Here is a 15,456-nt window from a genome sequence, read left to right on the forward strand (position 1 = left end):
CACCCAGGCGCCCCAGGAGTAGATTCCTTAATGCCCCTTACCCATTTAGCTCATTCTACCGTCCACAGCCCCTCCAGCAACCCTCATTTTGTTCTCTGTCTTTAAGTCTCTTATGTTTTGTCCCCCTCCCTGTTGTTATGTTATTTTTGCCTCCCTTCCCTTCTGTTCATCTGCTTTGTATCTTAAATTACACATATGAGTGAAGTCATATGATATTTGTCTTTCTCTAATTTCCCTTAGCATAATACCCTCCAGTTCCATCCACGTAGTTGCAAATGGCAAGATTCCATTCTTTTTGATTGTCGAGTAATACTCCGTTGTATGTATATACCACATCTTCTTTATCCATTCATCCATCGATGGACATTTGGGCTCTTTCCATACTTCAGTTATTGTTGATGGTGCTGCTATAAACCTGGGGGTGCATGTGTCCCTTCGAAACAGCACACCTGTATCCCGTGGATAAATGTCTAGTACTGCAATTGCTGGGTCGTAGGGTAGCTCTATGTTTAATTTTTTTGAGGAACCTCCATACTGTTTCCAGAGGGGCTACACGGGTTTGCCTTCCCACCAGCAGTGCAAAAGAGATCCTCTCTCTCCGCATCCTCGCCAGCATCTGTTGTGGGAGAGACAATCTTAAGCAGCCTGCGAGCCCAGCATGGAGCCCAATGCGGACTCCATCTCAAAACCTTGAGATCAGGACCTGAGCCGAAATCAAGAGTTGGACGCCTCGCCGACTGAACCCCCAGCTGCCCTGGGGTTTAGTGTAACTTGTGTATCTCAAAGTGAGCATCCTCATAACTTCAAGAGTCCTGTGTATTCTGTGAGCTCTTCATTTGTTTTTCATTTCTCTTCATACGTTTCGCTCATTTTTTATTGGAGTAATTGTCTTTTTCTTATCCATTTGTAAGGGCTCTTTATATAGTCAGGAATTAGACCTTTGTGTACACACTGAGTTGATTTTCCCCCCAGTTGGCTGCTTGTCTTTTGACTTGATTTCTGTGATGTTTGTCTGTCTTTGCCATGCAGACAGAAGGCTTTTGATTGCTTGTGTTGTTTGTTTGTTTGTTTTTGTTTTTGTTTTTGAGAGAGAGAGAAGAGAGCACGTTTCTTGGGCTCCTCGCTGGGCACGGAGCCTGCCTAAGAGTCTCTCTTTCCCTCTCCTGCCCCTCCCCCACTCTCAAAAAAAAAAAAAAAGTCACATGCTCCACGACTCAGCCAGCCAGGCGCCCATGGACTTGAGCTTGAGCTTTCTTGATAAGTTTATCCCTGGTTCTGCAAAGGAACGGTGATAGCAATGACCCACACGTAGAATCTACTGCATTAGGAGGAATACAAAGGCATGAGGAAATTAATAAATAGCAAAATGTTGGTAAGGTCGATGAATTGGATGACTTGGTAGGTTGAGGAACGTGGTGACAAATAGGAATAGGAATAGGAAGCAGAGTGAATGAGTGGGAAGGACGTCCCTCTGGATAATCTGACGACACAGTTTTCCCGACTCATGTTCTCTTTGGGGTCTCTAGCAATGAGCTTAACTTATGTTTTCTTTCAGTTTTAAAATATGCTTTCCTAGAGTCCACTTCTTTTTTTTTTTTTACTTTTTTAATGTTTATGTTTTGAGAGAGAGAGAGAGACAGAGTGTGAGTGGGGGAGGGGCAGAGAGAGAGAGGGAGACACAGGGTCCAAAGCAGGCTCCAGGCTCCGAGCTGTCAGCACAGAGCCCCACGCAGGGCTCGAACTCACAGACCAGGAGATCATGACCTGAGCTGAAGTCGGACGCTGAACCGACTGAGCCACCCGGGTGCCCCTTCCTATAGGGAAGCTGGTATACTTGCACTGATATGAAACAAAACAGACTTTGAAACTAGATGAAGGGGACATGAGAAAGGAATCCAATCAGGAGGAAGCGTTACAGTTCTAACTGTGTACAATCTAATACCACAGTCTCCAAATATACAAAGTAGAGGTGACAGAACTAAAGGGGAAATAGACAAATCCCTATCATAGTGACAGATTTAAACATACCTCTGTAAGAAGCTGAGAGTACCAGTAGACAAGAAAATTCTAGAGACATAAATAGATTTGAACAATCTATTAATTAATAATTAATTAATAAATATAATTATAATTAATAAATTGGACCTAACGGACATGGAGAGCACTGCACTCCCAAACTGCAGGATATACCCTCTTTTTTTGCAAATAATTTTTAACGTTTATTTATTTTTGAGACAGAGAGAGACAGAGCATGAACGGGGGAGGGTCAGAGAGAGAGAGGGAGACACAGAATCCGAAACAGGCTCCAGGCTCCGAGCTGTCAGCACAGAGCCCGACGCGGGGCTCGAACTCACGGACCGCAAGATATGACCTGAGCCGAAGTCGGCCGCTTAACCGACTGAGCCACCCAGGCGCCCCTGCAAATAATTTTTAAAAATTTATTTGTTTATTGAGAAAGAGGGAGAGAGACAGGATCCCAAGTGGGCCCCACCCTGTCAGCACAGAGCCCAACGCGGGGCTCGAACCCACAAACCGTGAGATCATGACCTGAGCCAAAACCAAGTGTCGGGTGAGCCACCCACGTGCCCCTGTACCCTCTTTTCAAGCGTTCATGGAACATCTACAAAAATTGACCATACAATTGGCCATAAAGCCAGTCACAACAGAGTTTAAGTTTGTACATGCAGTGTGTGTTTTCTGAGCACAGGGGTGGTAAAATGATTGTGTTCACTTTGCAGAAATCCATCCAGATGCACGCTTATGAAGTCTGGCTCTTCTATTAAACATATTTTCTTTTTAATATGACATACTTTCCTACAGCCTGTCACACGTTCCCTTCCATCAAGTTTCAAAATACCTATGCGATTTTATTTACCTTCTTGTGTTCATTATTCATATATATATCCACACCTTCTACATGGCAGGTACTTTACATGTGTTATCATTAAAAAAAAAAATTTTTTTTAATGCTTATTTAATTCTGAGGCAGAGAAGGAAAGAATGCAAGCAGGGGAAGGGCAGAGACAGAGGGAGACACAGAATCCGAAGCAGGCTCCGGGCTCTGAGCTGTCAGCACAGAGCTCGACGCGGGGCTCGAACCCACGAGCTGTGAGATCGTGACCTGAGCCGAAGTCAGACCAGAGCCACCCAGGTGCCCCTACATACGTTATCTTAATAAACTTCCACAACCGGGCACCTGGGTGGCTCAGTCGGTTGAGCATCTGACTTCGGCTCAGGTCATAATCTCACAGTTTGAGTTCGAGCCCCGCATCAGGCTCACTACTGTCAGCACAGGACCCGCTTTGGATCCTCCGTCTCCCTCTCTCCTTGCCCCTCCCCCGCTCACACGCTCCCTCGAAAATAAACATTAAATAAATAAATAAATAAACTTCCACGACTATCCAAAGCGGCGTGTTCTAACCCCCATTTTTACAGATAAAGAAAGTGAGGGTTGGAATAGTTAAAAAGTAGCTAGTGGTGACCCCTATTTAGCCTTTCCTTTTTACAGAACAACGTGCTCCCCTTCATGAGTATTAGTCCCAACTTTCTCCCCTTGCATTTTTCCCTCTGAGAGTTACTCAATACCTCAGGAAACATTCCACGTTTATGGAAGTACCTCCTACGAGCCCGGTGCTGGTTGAATTGTTGGCCACACAAAAATGGAGTCAGCATAAGCAAAGAGCCATCCATGCAAGTTATCACACAGCATGAGAAGTGCGTGCCTCCTCCCTGTCCTCCTGGTCTCATGGCCTTTGTGGAATTCAGTGATACAATATCATCTACTTACTTTCCTCCCTCCTCCTTTAGTTTTAGAGCCCTCTGGATGAGGACAGCAAGTGTCCTGCCAAATACATTCTTCTAATTCTTGTGAAACTCAAAGTAATCACAAAAGAGCCTGGAGGCTTCCCAAACGGGGGAAATGGCGAGCAGGCGCCACCACGGTGAGGAGGGAGTAGAGGCTGCTTAGTCCCCTAAAAACACCCAGCCTGGTGGGGGCAGGTGCTGAAGAGGAAGTTTGGAAAGGCAGGGTGACGCCAGATCTAGGCTACAGATTGCTCAGCAGGCCGGGCCACGATGCGTGCCCGAGCCAGTAGGCAAAAAGGACTTCTTGTAAAATTATCGACTCTGACCGATAAGATAAAATGTTATTCTTTTAGTTTTTTAAATTTTGTTAATGTTTATTTATTTATTTATTGTGGGGGGAGGGGAAGAGAGAGAGGAAGACAGAATCCGAAGCAGGGTCCAGGCTCTGAGCTGTCAGCACAGAGCCCGACACGGGGCTCGAACCCATGAGCCGTGAGATAGGACCTGAGCCAAAGTTGGACGGTCAACTGACTGAGCCACCCAGGCGCCCCCTTTTAATTTTTAAAAAAATTTCAGGGGCACCTGGGTGGCTCAGTCAGGTGAGCGACCGACTTCAGCTCAGGTCATGACCTCATGGCTCGTGAGTTCGAGCGCCACTCGGGCTTTTGCTGCTGTCAGCACGGGGCCCACTTCTGATCCTCTGTCCCCCTCTCTCGTCCCTCTCCTACTTGCTTGCCTGCACGCTCTCTCTCTCACTCAAAAATAAAAGATACAAACATTTAAAAAATGTTTTTAAGAATTTATTTATTTTTAGTTATTTATTTTATATTAGAGAGAGAGAGAGAGAAAGTGCACCAGTGGGGTAGAGGGGAAGAGAGAGAATCCGAAGCAGAATTCAAGCTCAGCCTGACACGGTGCTTGATCCCACAACCCTGGCATCATGCCCTGAGCCGAAATCAGGAGTCAGACGCTCAGCCGATTGAGCCACCCAGTTGCCACTAAAAGATTTTATTTTTAAATGAAAAATAGTCAGTTGGGCGACTGAGTTCACTCAGGTCATGATCTCACTGATTGTGAGTTCGAGCCCCCTGTCAGGCTCTGTGCTGACACCTCAGAGCCTGGAGCCTGCTTTGGATTCTGTGTCTCCTCTCTCTCTGCCCCTCTCCCACTCACGTTCTGTCTGTCTCCTTCAAAAATAAACATTAACAAAAAAAAAAAAATTAAAAAAAAAGATTTTATTTTTAAGCAATCTCTACACCCAAAGTGGGACTTGAACTCACAATCCTGGGATCAAGAGCCACATGGTCTTGCAGCTGAGCCACAGCCACACACCCCAAGGAACCAATCGTTGTTGTTTTGTTGTTTTAAGTAAGCTGCACACCCAACATGGGGCTTGAACTCCTCACCCTGACATCAGGAAGTCGCATGCTTTACTGACTGAGCCAGCTGGGCGCCCAAAAATGTTATTTTAAGATTGCTCAGCCAGCGGTGTTTCCAAAAGGCTGAAGTCAGAAGATTCTGAACATTGGCAGGGTAGTGAGGCTCAACAAATACCCACTGAGAACTCGCGTTCGTTTGGGGCACTTCTGTCTTTAAGGAGGTCACACCGACTGGGAAGAGTTAACAACAAAATGGAGTGTGACAGATAGGACACAGGTATTGGTCCACACAACGTGGGGCAAAATTTGGTGAGAGGGAGGAGCCCAGTGGAGTCTGGAAAGGAAGACAGAAGGCAAGGGGACAGACAGCTGGTCCGCTCGAGCTCCCGGCTTCACCTGTTGAAATAGTTAGCTATGAGGAAAGGGAAGAATTAAAATAAAATAAATAAATAAATAAATAAATAAATAAATAAATAAAACCCTTTTAATGTTTTTTAAATTTATTTTTGAGAGAAAGAGACACAGAACGAGCTGGGGAGGGGCAGAGAGAGAGAGGGAGACAGAATCCAAAGCAGGCTCCAGGCTCCAGGCTCTGAGCTGTCAGCACAGAGCCTGACTCGAGGCTCAAACCCACGAACCATGAGATCATGACCTGAGTGGAAGTCGGATGCTCAACCGACTGAGCCACGCAGGCGCCCCTGAAAGGGAAGAATTTTAAAGGGCAAAGGAATGGGTTGGAACAGCCTTATCAAGTTTATGAACCAAACAGTTAATGAGGGAGAAAGAGGAAAGATCTCTTCATGATGACCAAGCCAGGGGGCATGGTCGGTCATGGAGAGCAGGCCAGTTTACTTCCGGGGCCCTCTCTGACCCTCACCAGCTAAACTGAAGAAAGCAAATAACGTAGGTTGGCAGGCTGGGAAGGAAGCTAAAACACTAGTTTACGGTGATAGAAGATAGACATGGTGCCTAGAAAAAGATTGAGGCTGGAACTGACTGCAAAGGGGCCCCAGAAAAACCTCGGGGATGTCAGTGTTCTAGATCTTATCAGGGTGGTTGTTACAAGTGAGCATATGCTTGCCAAAACTCAATGAACTGTACATTTAAGAACTGTGCATTTTATTGGAGGTAAATTATGCTTCAAAAAAAAAAAAAAAAAAAAGGAAGAAAGAAATGCTACAATCAAATTACAATATTTGAGGAGGCAAAAAAAGAACACTAGAACAGTTGAGAGTCAAACAGGGAGGGAAATTAGACCCCAGGAAAACCTTCCAAGCAGTCTGAAAACCAAAGGGAGGTGGGTGTTTGAAGGAAGAAACGGCAGGGACCATTTGCCAGAACTTAGCCCAGACTCACATGTTTCGATTGTATCTGTAGACCCAACGCTGTCCAGCTAAGTGGAGACAGAAATGAACTGTAGTTGGGGCACCTGGGTGACTCAGTCGGTTGAGCATCCGACTCCCACTCAGGTCATGATCTCATGGTTCACGGGTTCGGGCCTCGAGTCGGGCTCTGTGCTGACAGCTCAGAGCCTGGAGCCTGCTTCGGACTCTGTGTCTCCCTCTCTCTCTGCCCCTCCCCCACTGGTGCGCTGTCTGTCTCTGTCTCTCAAAAGTAAGTAAACGTGGGGCGCCTGGGTGGCGCAGTCGGTTAAGCGTCCGACTTCAGCCAGGTCACGATCTCGCAGTCCGTGAGTTCGAGCCCCGCGTCGGGCTCTGGGCTGATGGCTCAGAGCCTGGAGCCTGCTTCTGATTCTGTGTCTCCCTCTCTCTCTGCCCCTCCCCCGTTCATGCTCTGTCTCTCTCTGTCCCAAAAATAAATAAACATGGAAAAAAATTAAAAAAAAAAAATCACTTCGGGGGCTCATAAAACCACCACTCCCCAGGTCTCACCCCCAAGATTCCAAATCTGGAAGGGGACCCACACTTTTTTTTTTTTTTTTTTAAGGTACCAATTGATTCTGATGTGCATCCTGAGCTGAAAACAGTTGTTCCAGGAGAATCATCCTCTCAGGAAACTGCAGGGGGTTGGGAGGTTGGGGTGGGGGTGGGGGGGTGGGGACAGAGGATGCTGGAGAAGGACCCAGGGCTGAAGTGAAGTCTAGATTAAGATTGGGAGTGTTCGCAGTGCACCTGACAAACTAAGTGCTTCCAATGCTTCGAGTAAACGGTCTTTATTTGATGCTTTTGCGCGCAGAGCACTGTAAGCAGTGCCCAAGCTGGAGAGTCAGACCCTCCACCACCCGCAGTTACGGTGGCCGCGGTGGGGAGGGAGAGAAGGCCACCATCAGTAAGCCACCTTCTACCTAACCTTCTTTCTGGAACCATTCTCTATAGGCCCCTGCGTAGTTGCGAGCCCTGTGGAGACAAAAGGGGGAGGGGGTGAGGGAAGGACAGGCCCGGGAGGCAGTCCCCAGTCACCCCCAGCCGGCGATGCACACCTCCCCCATACCCTGTGTATCCAAGGCCCTGGGCCAGCTGCGTGGCCTGCAAACCCCGCTTGCCCATCTGGCAGAAGAAAATGAGATTCTCATCGTCCCGCTTCGGCTTCTCGGCGGAGTACAAAGCCTGGAAAGCGGCGGGCTCCATTTGCAGGGCACTTTCCAGCTCAGACACTGGGAGGAGTCGAGGGGACAGAATGGGAAGCCGGCGGCTGGCGATCTCAGGTTCACACCGGGCCCGGCAGGACTGGCTCCTGCGGCCCGAGCGCGTCTCCGGAGCTCCCCCAAACCACACCCGGTGACCACGCCACATCCCAACCTCAAGGACAGGGCAGGCCCGCCCGCGCAGGAAGGCGGCCGCACACAGCTGAACGGGGGCCACCTCCCCTGCGGCGAGGAGGAGCGGCGGGCGGGCGCCCGGCCTCGGGGAGGTCAAGCGCGGAGCAGCGGGTCCGCCCCTTCCTCGCCGCCTGCGATCCGCTCAAACTGGAAGGGCCGGTTGCGCTGCCAGGATCCGCCTCCCACCGGCGCTTCTCCAGGAAGTCGGGAGGTGGGTGGGTGCGGGCGGCTTAAGGCAAGGCGGGACCCCCGCAGCCGTGCCTCCCCCACGCCGCCCTAGACGCCCCTCCTGCACGGCCTCTAGGCCACCCTCGCGGGCGTCCCCTCGGCCCCCTACCCGGGATGTTGAGCGCCCCCGGGATGGTCCCCGCTGCCGCCTCCTCCCGAGATCTCACATCGATGAGCCGGGCCCGGCCCGAGGCCAGGAGCGAACGCAGTTCAGGGAGCGAGACCGTGGGCGCTGAGGAGGGAGGCACGAGAGCCTGGAGCGGAGCGCGGCGCCCCAGCCCGGGAGCGGGAGCGGGAGCGGGAGCGTGCGGACCTCCGCGCCCCCCGCCGCCGCGCCTCCTCCCGGGGGCTCCGCGCGCTCCCGGGGGTCGGGGCCAGGCCCCACGTCTCCCCGCAGGTACCTCCGGCCATGGCGCGCGCCGCGACGGCGAGCTGCAGGAATGCGGCCCCGGGCCGCCCCCTCCGTGCCCGCAGCATCTCCCCCGCCTCCCGGAGCCGGGACCGGAACCGGAAGCGAAGGCACCGCCTCCCGATCTGCCCCCTCGGCACCTGTTCGCGCGCGGTACAGCTGATACCCACGCTGGCCCGAGATTCTTGCGACTGCCCGGCGCGGACGGTCAGGCTTGGCCCAGGCACCGGGACTGAGAGTCATGAACACGGGAGTGGCACCCCACCCTAACCTGGGCCGACCAACCCTTCCTGGGCAAAGTGCAATGTGCCCCCCCCCCTTCCGCCCTGGGGCCCACAAAAAGGAAAACCAGGAGAGAAATGTGGCTCTGAACATTTTATCTTTAAAAAAAAAAAAAAAGAAAAGAAAAGAAAGTAAAAGAAAAACCGTCCCCACAAGGGGGAAGGCCCCAAGTGGGCCCCTGTCTGTTGTTCTCCCCGGCTCCAGAGACTTCTGCATAGGCCTTAGATGCTTGCCGGCCAGTCTCCTCTTCCTGGGGGCAGCGGCCACTGCTAAGCATCCTTTTCCCCACTTCTTGCTAAAGCCTGTTCCCCAGAGTCCTCAGGTGCACATCTGAGCTCCAGGGTGAGGAAGAACCAGTGGAAGAGAGCGCCAGAGTCCTGGGGCAGGCCAGAGCATCACTCGTTAGCGGACCCTCTGCTGGCACTCTAAGCGAGCACGGGGCAAGCTCCCCCCACCCCCGGTTCTGTGTGTCCAGTATCCAGCATGGAGACAGCACATGCATGCGCAAGAGGGGCACAAGGGCCCAGGGGCTGCATGGCGCGCGGCCGGGCAAGGCTGTGCGCGCCAGCCCACGCGTGTGTTTCACACCACTGCAGGCTGCCGGATCACAGGGCCTCAGTTCAAAGCCACGCCTTCTGACTCCCCCTGGTCCCACGCCAGAAGTGGGCAGTGGAGGAAAGGGGCACGGGGTTGGCCTGCTGCTCCTGGGCTATCTGTAGTTCTCAGAAAGGGGCTGTCGGGCCCAAAGCCCCGGAGTCCCCATAGTTAGTTGCTGTCGTTCTTAATGACGACCTCTACTCCGTGGTGCCGCAACTGAGCTCGAAGCAGCAGGTTCTTGTTTTTAAGATCTTCCACCTGACGCGGAAAGGAGGCGATGAGGAGAGTAAGTCGAAAAGTTGGCACTTTTCTGACCTTCTTCAGGCATCCACTAGTGAGGGGAAGAGGATGAGGCCCGCTCTAAGGAAACCAAAGGAGGGAGTCCCAAACTGGCTCAGGGGCCCTGGAGTCGAGGAGGGCTGTACGGAGGACAGGGGTCTGACCTGCTGTCGAAGCACATCATTGTCCAGCTGCAGCTGGTCAAGCCCTTGCAGTTCCTCAGACAACCGGTGGTTACTCTGTCGAAGCTCCTGGATATAATCACAGGCTTTGGAGAGAATCCCACCTTTACTCTGCAAGAAGAAGCCAACAAAATGAGGACTAAGGTGCTCCCTGCCTGGCCTTCCTAAAGCACACACACCCCCTAGGCCTCGTTTTCCCCTAAGGACGGTGGGGTAACCTTTCACAAGGACACGGGGAACCTCAGAGAGAGAGAAGCACGGGTTCCTGCCACGTGTGCCCTCTCCACCATTTCTGCAGACGATACCAGGACACAGAACCCAGGCATCCGGCCCACTCCCGGGGCCCTCCCGTGACCTGGCCAGACTTGGTGCTCTCCATGGAGCAGTCTGGGATGATCTTGGACAGCTGCACAATCCAATTGTTGATCTTGTCTCGGCGGCGGCGCTCGACTGTGGGGCAGAGTGGAGGTCAAGGTGACTCTGTGAGAACCGCCCCCCCCACCCCCGGCCCTGTCCAACTCCCCAAGCTCTCTCGCTCAGACACCACGCTGTCCCCAATGCCACCAAGCAGTACCCACCTTCATTATGCTGAGCCCTGCGTTTCTCATCCCGAGTGGTCCGCGGAGCTTCTGACTTCCTGACGACAGAGCCCAGGGCGGCCAGGGTAAGGGAAGGACGAGAGAGAAGATTGGAGGTGGGGTTAGGGGACGACACAGGAGTTGGCGGGGATCAAGAACACCACGGCAGCCGAGAAGAACCAGGGGTCACTCACGGGGAATAAGGGTGAGTCCTTGGGGCAATGGAGCGCTGGCTTCCTCCCTGCAACACTTCTTGTGGCGACATCATCACAAAGAATTGGCCTGTGAAGATGCGGGGTCGGTTCTGTCAGGACGTGGGACCAGGAACCTCATCGAGCTCTGAGGCCAAGGCCCTAGGATCTTCTAAGAAGGACATACTTCCTCCTGCTGGAAGGGCAGCCCCAGACTCACTGCCTGCCCGGGTCTTAGCGATCGTTATGGGGTCATGAGGAAAAGCCCCCTGCCCCCAGCCTTGTCCCTCCAGCCGCACCCTCACACGTCTCACCGGTGCCGGGAGGGGTCGCCTGCCCCAGCAGTGCCTCTGAGCCCTGCGTCGTGACAACCGCGGCCGCGCTCCCCGAGGTGGTACCCGCGGCCCCATCGCCCACGGCAGTGCTGGGGAAGTAAGTGTAGTGCGTCTCGGCAGCTGTCCCCTCGGTGTCAACCGTATCGTCACTGGTGAATGCACCCTGGATCACCGCCTGGAAAAGGGAACATGAGAACAAAGTTCAACGACAGTCAGGTACTTCCCACCGAAGTACTCACTGCACAGCTCCTATCCCCGAGAGGAAGGAGGGAGAAATATCGAGAAAGGGAGAACCTAGCACCTTGGGACAAAGCAGCCCCAGGTGCCTCGCCGCCCCCAGCCCCAGCCCCAGCCCCAGCCCATGGGCTCAGCTTCATTTTCCTCCGCGGAGCTCTGGGGCCCCCTCCCCAGCCCGTACCCTGGTACCTGGGTCATGGACTGAGTGGCAGGATAGCCACTGATGGCGCCAGTCCCCTCAGTCTGGCCATCCAGCTGCCCCTCAGACACCTGAATCACCCTGTACATCACCTAGAAGCAGGAGGAAAGGGAAGCGGTGGGGAGGGAGAGAGAGCAGGAGAGTAAATGCTGGGGACCCCAGGACCCTCATAAAGCTTCTCTCAGATAATGCCCCAAAATAAGAGTGCGTCAGAGACAGAGATTCAGCCACTCTCCCCTTTCCCCAGAAGTTTCAGCACGGCCCCTCCCACCCCCAATCCCTACTCCAAACCTCATCCTCCAAGCCCCTCCCCACCCCGCCGGGGTCCACACCTTCGCCCCACCCCCACCTCCAAGCCAGGTCTCCCCCTGAGGGTTCGATTACCTCCCTCAACCCCAACCCCAGGTAACACCTGCAGGCGCCTGGCCCCCTCCCTTACCTGGCCCCCATTCTCAGTTCGGAAGACGTACTTGACGTTGGGGTCAGGGAAGGTGGCAGCTGACTGGATGCTGGCAATGGCCACGCTGGTGGGGTCCTCCCCAGTTGCCACCGCTCCTGAATTAAAAGAGCGAAGGAAAACTCTGCGAGGTATGGACCTTCTCCCTCTGTTCCACGAAGGACAAGGGTGCACGGGAGGTGCGCCCGCGGTTGGGGGGGGGGGGCGGGGAGGGGCCATGATGGGCTCTGGGTCTCAGGTCTGTTTCTACCACTCACCTTCCTGAATCTGCACTGTCCCCTCTTCCGCTTCAGCTGTTTTCTGCTGCCTGTTTGTGATGGGGGTGGGGGGGGTGGGGGAATAAGGCAGGAAGTGAATAAAAAGCTCACTGACCCAGTTCCATGTGGCTCCCAAACTCCCATGGCCTTCCCAACAGATGCCGGGTTAGGTAAGAATAACACTCTAACTGGTATTTACTGAGTGTTTATTGTGTGTGCATAGCACCGAACTCAGCACTGAACACGCGTTATTTTAGCTCATACCAAGAACAGCACGATGAGCTAAGCAGCGTCACTTGCGTTTTGTAGATGGGGAGCCAGATCACAACACTAGTAGGTGATGGAGCTGAAACCGGAATCTAGGTCTGCCTGACTCCAGAGCCAGTGCTCTCAGCCGTTCTGCGTCCTCCCCGGCCTCCCACCTCCCGCCCCAGACCCTACCTCTTCTTCACTCACCCCTTCATCTCTCTGTAAGGGGGCACATCCAAGGAACTGGTCCTTCTTTGGAAGCCTTTGTATCTCCCGCCTCACAGGCCAGAGTGTTAAGTCCTGGTAGAAATCAGGGAGTTTGCGGTGAGGCCAAGAAACTGAACAGCCTGTTTCAAGAAGCCGGGCTCCATGAAGACTCAGCCAGGAACAAAGTGCAGTCATCTACAGGGGACAGTTTCCTCCGTTCTGATGCTGAGAGGTGGGCTACAGTATTTGAAAAAGTAACTCTAGGGGCGCCTGGGTGGCGCAGTCGGTTAAGCGTCCGACTTCAGCCAGGTCACGATCTCGCGGTCCGGGAGTTCGAGCCCCGCGTCAGGCTCTGGGCTGATGGCTCAGAGCCTGGAGCCTGTTTCCGATTCTGTGTCTCCCTCTCTCTCTGCCCCTCCCCTGTTCATGCTCTGTCTCTCTCTGTCCCAAAAATAAATAAATGTTGAAAAAAAAATTTTTTTTAAAAAAAGAAAAAGTAACTCTACAAATAGTGCTCCTCGGCCCTCCACGATCACTCCAAGTCATGTGGGCACTGGTGCTTCTTCCCGCTTCTCAGCCACATACCGTACCAAGAAATTTCTGTTTTCAAATCTAGGAAGGGGACACCTGAAACCCACTGCTATTGGCACACCTCCCTGAACCATAAAGAACATCCGTGGCCCCTGGGCCTCATTCTGCTTAGCCCCTTGGGCTCTTGTTTTGGGGTGTCCAGATTTGTGTCATCTGTTAAAGACCCTAGAGTCCAAGTGTGTCCTCTACAAGCCCCTTCTATTTTCTTCCCCAAGCCTTCCCGTGGAACAACACGGTTGCTAAAATGTTGCCATGACAACTCCAAATCAACTGAATCCCAGCAAGAAGGGGGAAAAAAAAAAAAAACACTCCAGGCTCAAGGTTCGGGAAGGAGAGACAATGGAAAAGGAACTCATTTGCAAGGTGCCCGCCTTAGGACCCTGACACCCGGCCGGAGGGCAGGAAACACAAAGAGCGGAGAAGACCAATGTCTCCAGAAAGATCCAGCTACACGTACAAAACGACAAAACGATCCCCGCACGAGAGGGTAAGCTTTTTGGTCAAAGGTCCCCCAAACCTCTCCTATCCAAGGGAAATCTTCAGCGGATGATTGAAAAGCCCGCGTCGAAGGAAAGTATTGACCGAAAAGAGAAGAAAAAAAACCAACCAAACAAACAAAAACAAAGGGCGAAGAAAAAAAAAAGAAGAAGAAGAACCGAAAGCGAAAGTGTCCGGAGGAAGCAGCGCAGCGAGAAGATCCCAGTCCCTAAGGGGAAGTAGGACCAGGGTTTCGGGACCACCTACCTGTCCATCCTCAAACCTACGGAGGAAGTGCCCCTCCGAGGCTTGCTGCGCTGACTGCAGGAGGAGGCGATGGAAGAGACGGCAGGGCACAGGAGGCGTCTCTATCGCCCACAGCTGTCAGCCAGGGGCAGCCTCGGAGGACACCCAGCAACGGGGTCAGGCCGCTTATTCAAATCTTAGTTGGACATCCGGAAGCATTTCCTGAGCATTAGGGGATGCGACACGGAAACGCGGACGGGATGTTGTGGCGTGCACGCTCGGGCCAGCAGGGCCCAGCAAGAGCCCCTGCTACGTCTGGACACAAAGGGGAGAACGACCAGGTCCCGAAAGAAGTCGGGCGCCCGACCTTGCCCAAGAACGCGGCGCGTCCCTGCAGGCCCCGCAGCCAGCAGGCGCGAGCCCGCGAGCCCGGGAGCCCGGGAGCCCGCGAGCCCGGGCGGCCGCCGCGCTCCCTCGGCGGCCCGGCGCTGCGCTCGGCGGCCCGGAAAGGGCGCGGGGCTCGGCGGGCCCGCGGTCCCGGCCCCGCGGCAGGCAGCGCAGGAGGGCGGGGACGCGCGCGCTCGGGGGCGGGGAGTGCGCTCGGCCCACAAAGGGGGGCGGGAGAGAAAGAACCGGGCTCGGCCCCCTCCCGCAAAACAAAGGCTTCCTCTCCGGGAGGTCCGCCACCTGAAAACGGGAACAAAATCCACGCTGCCCTGCCCGCCGGCCCACCCAGCCCCTAGACTCCCGGCTCGCGTCCCGTCCCGAACTCACCGGCCAAGGCCGCCTCAGCCGCCGATCTCCCCCGACCGTGTTCTCCCTCTCCGGACTCGGAGAGCTCCATGGACGGCTGCTCATGCGCACTCCCGGCCTGCGGCCATGTTGCTGAGGGGCGGAAGTGTCTCTCTCGACCCGCCCAGGCTCTGAGCGGCCCCACTTCCGGTCGTTCCCGTTTGAGGAAAGAAGCGGTTGGGTGGGGGTGTCGCCGGGGCAAAGAAGAAGTCACTTCCTGGGGTCCGCGGAGAGTAACACTGGAGTATTTGTGGCATTCGGCAAGAACGGGAGAAAGACGACTGATGCATGCTTCCATCTTTCTGCTGGACAAGGCGTTTTTAGGGGCAGAAGGGAGGGAGGTTGGCTTAGATCAAGGGAGAGACGTCGGACGGAGGCGCCATCTTTAACAAGGGCTACTTGGGAGGCCATCTTGGGTCGGGACGCTTTTTTGCTGCCCAGTGGAGACGAAGATAGATTTGGGTATATTCCTTTGTAGTAGCGTCAGCAGTTGCTCACCCAAAGACCCCCCCAGAACTTCCAGTTTTTGTGAGGCCCTCCGTTTCTGTGAGAGGGATCTTGGTTCCCATTCCTTCTTGGTTAAGACCTACTCTTAATGGATTGGGAGAAGTGTGGTGTGACCAGAAGAGTTTAGCCTCTGGAGCCAGACAAACTCGGATCTCAAACCTGCCTCTGCCGCTTCTTACCGCTGAGAACATTGG

At 53.8% G+C, this 15,456-nt stretch overlaps 2 protein-coding genes across 5 annotated transcripts; both read right to left on the bottom strand.

Moving 5' to 3' along the window:
• Positions 1 to 7,340: 7,340 nt before the first annotated feature.
• TSTD1 (thiosulfate sulfurtransferase like domain containing 1) lies at positions 7,341 to 8,812 on the bottom strand. Of its 3 annotated transcripts, XR_015246117.1 has the most exons (5): positions 8,592 to 8,789; positions 8,300 to 8,422; positions 7,635 to 7,797; positions 7,436 to 7,540; positions 7,341 to 7,383 (listed from the first exon to the last, which is right to left on the bottom strand). XR_015246117.1 is itself a non-coding variant. In XM_086694008.1 (4 exons), exons 1-4 carry the CDS (start codon positions 8,665 to 8,667, stop codon positions 7,489 to 7,491), a joined length of 414 nt encoding a protein of 137 aa, XP_086550134.1. In that variant the 5' UTR covers positions 8,668 to 8,786; the 3' UTR covers positions 7,341 to 7,488. The 3 variants fall into 3 exon arrangements, 2 of the variants coding, with proteins under 2 accessions (XP_086550134.1, XP_086550135.1); XM_086694008.1 differs by having other exon boundaries at positions 7,341 to 7,540; positions 8,592 to 8,786; XM_086694009.1 differs by lacking the exon at positions 7,341 to 7,383 and having other exon boundaries at positions 7,399 to 7,540; positions 7,624 to 7,797; positions 8,592 to 8,812.
• A 147-nt stretch (positions 8,813 to 8,959) lies between these two features.
• On the bottom strand, positions 8,960 to 12,748 carry USF1 (upstream transcription factor 1). 2 transcript variants are annotated; one of them, XM_086694006.1, is made up of 10 exons: positions 12,650 to 12,748; positions 12,194 to 12,243; positions 11,919 to 12,034; positions 11,470 to 11,571; positions 11,023 to 11,218; positions 10,712 to 10,799; positions 10,518 to 10,576; positions 10,295 to 10,389; positions 9,922 to 10,050; positions 8,960 to 9,736 (listed from the first exon to the last, which is right to left on the bottom strand). In XM_086694006.1, exons 1-10 carry the CDS (start codon positions 12,655 to 12,657, stop codon positions 9,647 to 9,649), a joined length of 933 nt encoding a protein of 310 aa, XP_086550132.1. In that variant the 5' UTR covers positions 12,658 to 12,748; the 3' UTR covers positions 8,960 to 9,646. The 2 variants fall into 2 exon arrangements, with proteins under 2 accessions (XP_086550132.1, XP_086550133.1); XM_086694007.1 differs by lacking the exon at positions 12,650 to 12,748 and having other exon boundaries at positions 8,960 to 9,838; positions 11,950 to 12,034; positions 12,194 to 12,244.
• Positions 12,749 to 15,456: the final 2,708 nt, after the last annotated feature.

The sequence above is a fragment of the Puma concolor genome, chromosome E4, assembly GCF_028749965.1.
Source record: "Puma concolor isolate L17-30 chromosome E4, mPumCon1.1.hap2, whole genome shotgun sequence".
Classification (NCBI taxonomy): domain Eukaryota; kingdom Metazoa; phylum Chordata; class Mammalia; order Carnivora; family Felidae; genus Puma; species Puma concolor.